Genomic DNA, 8,592 nt, shown 5'->3' on the forward strand with positions numbered 1-8,592 from the left:
TTGACCAACAATTAACCGACTTTTCGCTGGAGAGGCTATAAAAGTTATATATTCATATTAGATTTACGTATATTCTATATCAATATATATTTGACCAATTATTCTATATCAAAGCATTCACACCCAGCGTTCAGCAGCCAAATCAATAAATTTTTCATTTAAATAGATAAAATCCGCTTTGAATTTGAATAGCCGCCAAAATACAACCTGCTTCCGATAGACATATCGATAGTACTATCGTATTGCATAGTGGCACCAGTAACGAATACACAAACCAAACCAAAAAAGCTGGTTGATGTCGCGGCTAATGAAAGAAAATGGCACAGTGTCGCCCCTGTTTTGAATTCAAACTGTGGATGTTTGTGGTACTATTCAAAAGTAACCGCATTTCAAAACATTAGAAACGTTAGAACCTAGAAACCACGATATAATAGAGGGAAACCCTTTTTGTAATTTTAAACAAATTCTATTTATTATTTATCAAAAATGTTTGCCATCATTAGTTTATTTATTTGGGTAAAATTGTTTTTCATTCATGTTTGTATGTATGTAAAACTACTAAAGAACGATTTTGCACACGAATACAAATGTTAATTAATTTGTGCCCTAAGATTATGTAAATACAATTGCGGATGATTTGAGAAATTGCCTTCGTTACGAGTACGATCTGATCTCTTGAGAGTGTTTGATTATCTTTGGATGAGCTTAGTTCATTTCATTTCATATCATATCGTTTATATATCGTTTAGATATACATGTATTGCCAAACTGTTTTCATCAGTCTTGAGTGCAAATTTTTTGTGGACATTTCTCGATAATTTCGTGTAAATTCGTTTTTTTTTTTTATTTCAAAATACTAGATGCTTATTTGGGGTTTGCTAGAGTTGCATATAAATAGGTATATAATAAAAATGGGAGATTGATTTTGTATCTTTGTGCCCTAAATGAATGAAACGTTTGATTGAGAAGAAAAATTCGGGGACTTTTGAATGGAAAGTGGATGAAAATGGCTGCGAGAAATGCGATAGACGTGCCTCCGGTGTAGCGTAAAGTGTAGCGTAGAGGAGGGGTTTAGATGAAAGATGATGAAGATGAGAAGAGGGTAAGAGATGAGCATGAATTACAGATATAGAAAGAGATAGATAGAGCAAGAGTGAGAGTTAGAATAACACAGGGGCAGGGGTGAGTGAGATGGTAGGTAGATGGTAGGAGGAAGAGCTAGAGCTTTGGAACATTTCCGTTTGATGTTCTAACTACGCTTGACCTTTCCTGTCTGACTGTCTGTATGTTTGTCTGTCTCTGTGTGTGTTTGTGTGTGTGTGTCTGTGTGCTGTGCTGTGTGTCAGTAGTGGTGATTGTTTATTCGTGTGTGAGTGTGTTTGTGGACTGTTTTCAGAGAATGCTGCAGTGCTTGGCAGACAGCTGTTGCCGCATGCCGCGCAGAAACACGCGCTCCCCCTCACGCACGCACCTCATTCCTCTGGCCACACCATTAAATACAATCGCCCTCGACCTCCTCCTGGTTAACATCGGGATCGAACTCGTCGTCGGCCGTTGCCTCCTGGTATTGCTGGTACTCGGAGACCAGATCGTTCATGTTGCTCTCCGCCTCGGTGAACTCCATCTCGTCCATGCCCTCGCCGGTGTACCAATGCAAGAACGCCTTGCGTCGGAACATGGCCGAGAACTGCTCGGAGATGCGCTTGAAGAGCTCCTGGATGGCCGTGGTGTTGCCAATGAAGGTCGACGACATCTTTAGGCCCTTGGGCGGGATGTCGCACACGGCCGTCTTCACGTTATTCGGTATCCACTCGACGAAGTACGAGCTGTTCTTGTTCTGCACCGCCAGCATCTGCTCGTCCACCTCCTTCATGGACATGCGGCCCCGGAAGACGGCAGCTACGGTGAGGTAGCGGCCATGGCGTGGATCACAGGCGGCCATCATGTTCTTGGCGTCGAACATCTGTTGGGTAAGCTCCGGGACGGACAGGGCGCGGTACTGCTGCGAGCCACGCGAGGTGAGCGGCGCGAATCCAGGCATGAAGAAGTGCAGACGCGGGAATGGAACCATGTTCACAGCCAGCTTGCGGAGATCGGCGTTCAGCTGACCGGGGAAGCGCAGGCAGGTGGTCACCCCGGACATTGTGAGCGAGACCAGGTGATTGAGGTCCCCGTAGCTGGGATTCGATACCTTCAGAGTCCTGAAGCAGATGTCGTACAGGGCCTCGTTGTCGATGCAGTACGTCTCGTCTGTGTTCTCTACCAGTTGGTGTATCGACAGGGTGGCGTTGTAGGGCTCCACCACCGTGTCGGACACCTTCGGCGAGGGCACCACCGAGTACGTGTTCATGATGCGGTCCGGATACTCCTCTCGTATCTTCGAAATGAGCAGTGTTCCCATGCCGGAGCCGGTTCCACCGCCCAGCGAGTGGGTCAGCTGGAAGCCCTGTGGATCGTTGGAGTTGGGTTACTTTTCTGTTCGCTTCGGCTCGGGGTGTTGCACACTCACCTGCAGGCAGTCGCAGTTCTCGCACTCCTTGCGCACCACATCCAGGACATTGTCCACCAGTTCGGCACCCTCCGTGTAGTGACCCTTGGCCCAGTTGTTGCCGGCGCCCGACTGCCCAAACACAAAGTTGTCTGGACGGAAGAGCTGGCCGTAGGGTCCAGAGCGCACCGACTCCATGGTGCCCGGCTCCAGATCCAACAGGATGGCACGTGGCACATATTTGCCACCCGACGAGCGCGTCACAGCTGCACAGATACATTAGATATTATAAAACGAGAACTGTTTGGGTGGAGGTGGCGTCGTCTTACCTGATGCCTCGTTGTAGTAGACGCTGATACGCTCCAACTGCAGATCACTGTCGCCCACATAGATGCCATTTGCGTCAATGCCGTGCTCCTCCGAAATAACCTCCCAGAACTGAAAAGAAAGGAAATGGACGGCATTCATATATGAGTACTTCCGGGCTCCCGCATCTTTATTATATCCCAGTCTTATCTCCCAGCCAAGAGACCACCAAGATGTCTTTATGGACCAAAGCCGACATCCACTATTTATTAAGCACTTGGCAATCGCCAGATATTTTAGCACACACCACACACAAAGTGTTAGTATGCTTCTCGAGTCGTTTATCAAATTGAATAATTGTGCCTACCCAGCCGTGTCAGAGTTCATGTTGGGCCTGAGCCCGCTTGACATATGGCGGCGGCCGCAGAGACCGCCCGAAAAAACAACAGCCACAGTAACGCCAACAACAATAACGGGGAAAAGAAAACAATTCTAAAAATGTCTGTTTTTGCCTCCTCCGATGTGACAATGTGACAAACAACAAGGCGCAGCCGCAGCCCATAAAGTTTGAGGTTTTCAAAAAAATATACTCGTACATTTGGAAAGTCCATATATGGGGCCCTGTGGCATCAAAAGTGAGACAGATTGCCCAAAAAACGAAACAACAAAATAAAAAATGAAAAAATGGGGAAAATAAATTTATGTTTAGTTTTTCAAACCGAGCCGTCAGTTATGGACGCTCGGGACATGCCCTGATTTAGTGCTAAATTTAAAAGATAGATACGTCCGGGCCATTAAAAAATATGGTACGTATAGTTTCCCTCTCGACGTATGGGACGAAATTTCCAAGCAGAGTCGCATCGCTCCTGGGGTGCAACCTTAGGCAGCGAAAAATGCATTTAAAAATAGTTCAGCCCGTGGGATGGGATGGGACCGACAGAGAGGCCACGACTCCGGCTGCGACTGGGACTGCTGACTCATACACGATATATAGAATCTTCTGGCTGTGAATCTTCTGCAGGCCAACGACCCAACACGAGGCAGAGGCAGAAGAAGCATAGGGCAGGGGCCAGGGGTGGGGCTGGGCATGGCGACAACATCATTAGACGGGGCCCCGGATTGAATTGCTATAAATTAAGTATATCATTCTGTATCCAGTAGATTTATTGAGGAAATGCTCTGCAATAGTCTTGCTGCGTTTAACAGAGCCAAATTGGGGAATCGCTGCCAGAGTTAGTTACACATTAGCCTCTCAAATTGGGGAATCGAATGGGGGAATCGAATTGGGGAGTCGAATGGTGTAGAGCTGGACTATTTTCGGGCTCGTCCACGGGGCTCCAGTGGAGCGAGACGTAGCCGGCCTGACCTGGCAACAGCCCAGAGTCTCGATCTCTTGGATACCATACCCCAAAAGCCGAGAGGAAATAATAAAAATGTTAGCGATTCCCCAACCCGATGTCTGAGATATTTCCCTTTAGCACTTGAACTTGACGGGTGAGACTATAAACAAGACAGGGACTGGGGACTGGGGACTGAGGTACTGGTGGACTGGTGCTGGTTCTTGCTGGCTCTGCCCATGGCGTCTGCATTTCGTTGTTTGTTTAAAAATGAATGAGAAGGAAAGAAACTAAGAGCAGCAACATCTACAGAAAATTGAATCTCAAGCAACTGCAATCTTAGCAAGATCATCAAATTTAATTGGAGTGTGGCCGCTGCAATTATGGAGCTAAACCATGGCTGGGGCCGCAACAATAAAGCTCACTATATAAGGCCGAACGGACGGATGGACGGCCGGCAGAGGAAAGCCACACAACAACGAATATGAAAACTAAATGAGCACACAAAACTGTTGAAGTGAAAAGTCGTTTTTCATCTCTCTCTAGCTCAGTCTTTCCACTCACTTCCACTTCCACTTCTTGCCCGACAATCGCTGATCGCTTTACTTTTACATTCAACCAATTTTTCATTTCGGATTTTTCCTTTTGATGATAATGGTCTTGCCGGAAAATTGCCTTTTTTCGGTGAATGTTAGCTGCAGTGGATCGTGAGAGTGGTGGGGCTTGGAGCTGTAAATGTGGCATACAGTTAGATTGTAATTATAGATGTATCGATGCTGAGGTTGGGATTGTTTCCTCAGTGGAAAAGAATTCAGCTTGGAGAGGGAAGTTCCTGAACAGATCAGGAGTCCAATTGGGTATTTAACATTTTATTGTATGTATACTTTAATTATTAATTTAAGTTGAAAGGTGTTCCTCTTTTTCGTAGATTTTCCCCATCTCGACATCTGTTCTAAAAAATTTCGTTGTTCATGCCGCTCTTCACGTCCCCCTCCCCTCCTCACAAAGTCTATAAATTTTCTTTTGTAATTAATTTCAAAAGCTCTGCTGCATGGCAACTGTTGCAGTTGCAACTCCTATTCGCTCCCCTCCGCTCCCTGCCTGGCCCCACCTCTTCCTTTAGACCGCCCCGCCCGCCGCGCCTACCGCGCCTGCCACGCCTCTTGCATGCGATCATCTGGCGACGGGCAATTGAGACGCCCTCATTAAGTGTTGCATGTCTGGAAGCCGCCATGAAGTAGCCAAAGACTCGACTCCTCCACGGCTGCACTGCTGCACTGCTGCAGATTCAGACCCCTCCGTCTCCCCCCATTTCTAGTTGTCTTTCTGGCTCTTGAAGAGAAAATCACTCGGGCATGAACTTGGAGCCAGTCTGAAGCAGAAGCTCCATCCAATCTCTCCCTAGCCCCCTCCCTCCCTCCAGAGGATCACTGACTTCCCGGGCTGTACGAGTACTCGTAATGCCTCTTCTGCAAGTTCTTTCAAAAGAAAGAAATATACGTATGCAAAAAGACAGAGAAGTATTGCCACCAGATACAAAACATTTGGCATCAAGAGGAATTCTTTTGATTGAAGGAAGGGGGCACAACCGATCTTGGGGCATTTGTCTTTTCTCCAGCTGCTGTGGGGTGTCAAAAAGAGAGGCGATAAGAAAGAAAAAGCGAATGGGTTTATTGACTCTAGCAATCAGTTGCAGTCTCTTTCTCCCTCTTGAATTCAATATAATCTGGGCTTACAATTAATATGCATTTATCGTCGTATCATGTGCTAAAAACGGAAACGGAGAACCAATTCGGAATTGGTATGCAGCCCCGATATCCTGTAACAGTATACCCCAAAGGGTGACTCACTTCCTTCGCACTTGTGAGGTTTTCCTTTGGCCAAAAGCATTCGCATCTGTAGGCAGAGAGCGCTGCCTGTCACATTTTTGAGTATTTTAATGTCCACTCAGCTGTTCTTGCGGCTGTTTTTCTTCGGGCCGACCTCTTCATTCTTCTTGTTTTTGGGGTCTCACATTACGAGGGGGTTCGCTCCTCAAATTACCAAGTCGACTGCTCATCGTAGTCGCCTCGTACTCGTACTCGTACTCGTACGAGTCTCTCCGTGTGTCTGTCTGCCTGTATCTGCTTAAGCGTGTGTACAGCGGAATATTGTATACTGCTCCATAAAACCATTACTATTGCCGAAATTCCAAGAAGCACAAAAGGCAGGCGAAATTTACTTTTAAATTGACGCTGCCGCCGTTCTTTGCTGACTTTGAATCCGAATCTGCCTCTCGATGCCGCTCTGCCCCCCACATTCGCTCCTAAATTGAGTCACAACAAGTGATGATGATGATGTGGGGCCTAGGCCGCTTATCTTTTATTTTCTGTTTAGCCATACTTTAATTTGCTAATAATGTTATCAGCAATAGTTGTTGGCTGTTTCCAAACGTGACACACATTGCAGTAAGTATCTGGAACTGGAAATTAATCAAAGCCCCAGACGGAGGCGCTGACGGAGACGAGGACGGAGACGCTAAGCATTGACATTGATTCCACAGAAAAATCCACTCAACGGGGACCCACTTGTCAATGCCTCAAGCAAAAATGCACAAAAAACAAGAGTACAAAAACTGGTATTGCCAAAAATCAAAGAGTGTTGTGGCAAGCCGGTTACCTGGCAGTCTCCTTTAGCGGGTGGCAGAGCGGGAGGCTGCTGCTGCTCTGCCACCAGGGTCTTGGATTCGATGCGATGCACTTTGCACACTGCTGAGGCTCGTGTTTTGGGGCATGTCGATTGTGTGGACCATAGGGTATATAGTACATACTCGCATGTGCAGTAAAGGCTTTAAGGCAAATCGGAAATTGGACTGCATTATTTATTTGCTTTTACAGAGCTTTTCCGGTTTGCTTTTGCAAACGATCTGCCCATGAATGAGGTTTGAGAACCTGCTGGAACCTTTGTGACTCATTGGGGTCTCTGGAAAACGATTCACTTCTAAAAAACGGATCTCATTCTATCAATTCAGCTTTCCAACCAATATTATTTGTAGTATTTTCTGCTCAGTACTTTCCATGCTTATTTATATTGCAGTTTTTTTGCGGTTTCTTCCGTAGTAAGTGGGGGAAGGAAGCTCAAGCAAAGCGAAAAGATTTCACCGCAATGATAATTCAACAGATTTCCCTTTGCCACCAAAGTCAGTGGCAGAGTGGCAAAGGCAGAGCTCAAAAAAGAGATCTCAAAAACGGTTCCCTGGCACTTTTCTTGCCGATTTGCGCCTTACATCAACATGCCATAATTCTCCTCCGCCTCCTCGTCTCTGTTCCTGGGCCTCCCTGGATGTCGACAATGGGTTCACAATGAATCACTTTTCTGGATCTGCAGCCTGCCCAACCCGTTCTCTGACCATTTAGAAAGGGCATGTGGAGTGCCGGACAAAGTCGAAATACATTTCTTTACTTGATAACTTTTTGTTGCACTTTGCATTTTATTTGAAGTCTGGCTTTTTGTTAATTTTCTTTCGCTTTAATTGCTGAATGCGCTGAAAAAGGCGGAGACGGCGCACTGGGTCCCAGCCTGATCATTTTGGAAACTCATTGAAAAACGTTTTCGGTCATTGTGCATAAATTAACAATCGAATCGAATTGGCCAGCAGCAACAAAAACAACAGCAACAACGAGAAACAGAGCCAAAGCAGAGGAAAATAAAAAAATAATGAGGCTTACCTTAGCGCCAATTTGGTTGCCGCACTGGCCGGCCTGCAGATGGACAATTTCTCTCATTTTCCGACTGGGTGGGTGGGGGACTTGTTGCTGTGGCTAACAAATGCGATTGGGGAGCCTGTGAGCCTGGAGCTGAATCTGCTGAGCTGCGATGTCTCTGGAGGATGCACACTGCTGTCTGCTGTCTGCTGTTCCTTTGCTCTCTGGTTGCACTGGTGTTGCACTGTTGCACTGGCGTTGCTCTGGATGCTCTGGTTTGGGCAACTTTACCGCACAACGCACAAAACTCAACTGATCCACAGCCGACGGCTGGCCGAAGTCGACGATGGTTCTGGCTGTCGACCGTCGACTTCAGGCAAGCGAGAGGGAAGATCACTCACACAGAAACACACAGAGTTTACAGAGGCGCGGCACACAGACGCACACAGGCACAGACACAGACACAAGCCACCATGACTGCGAGGGGCAGCAGTCAACTCACGCACGCAGCAGCAGCGGCCTGGAGCTGCCTGTAGCTTTTTATTGTGGCAGCTTTAATCGCACGAACACGACAGGCCAACAAGAATATTATGAGTCGGCTATTTATAATCGATGTGGCGGGGGAGGAGGGAAGGGAGTCCGTAACTCTAGGGATGAGTCGATATTAACTAACTTTATGGCCGTCAGAGAGTCGTTCTACTAAATAAGTGGAAAATATAAGTTTTCTGCAGGTTAAATCTTAATTGGAAAGTTTAAGGTCCAAGTCTATCATTTCGTT

At 46.7% G+C, this 8,592-nt stretch overlaps 1 protein-coding gene across 1 annotated transcript; it reads right to left on the reverse strand.

The window, feature by feature from the left end:
- Nucleotides 1-501: 501 nt before the first annotated feature.
- On the reverse strand, nucleotides 502-8,110 carry LOC6601317 (tubulin beta-3 chain). Its single transcript, XM_026986434.1, has 4 exons — nucleotides 7,839-8,110; nucleotides 2,818-2,926; nucleotides 2,510-2,754; nucleotides 502-2,446 (listed from the first exon to the last, which is right to left on the reverse strand). The coding sequence occupies exons 1-4, from the start codon at nucleotides 7,893-7,895 to the stop codon at nucleotides 1,493-1,495; spliced, it is 1,365 nt and encodes a 454-aa protein (XP_026842235.1). The 5' UTR covers nucleotides 7,896-8,110; the 3' UTR covers nucleotides 502-1,492.
- Nucleotides 8,111-8,592: the final 482 nt, after the last annotated feature.

The sequence above is a fragment of the Drosophila persimilis genome, unplaced genomic scaffold (genome assembly GCF_003286085.1).
Source record: "Drosophila persimilis strain 14011-0111.01,24,50 unplaced genomic scaffold, DperRS2 tig00000002-arrow-pilon, whole genome shotgun sequence".
Taxonomy (NCBI): domain Eukaryota; kingdom Metazoa; phylum Arthropoda; class Insecta; order Diptera; family Drosophilidae; genus Drosophila; species Drosophila persimilis.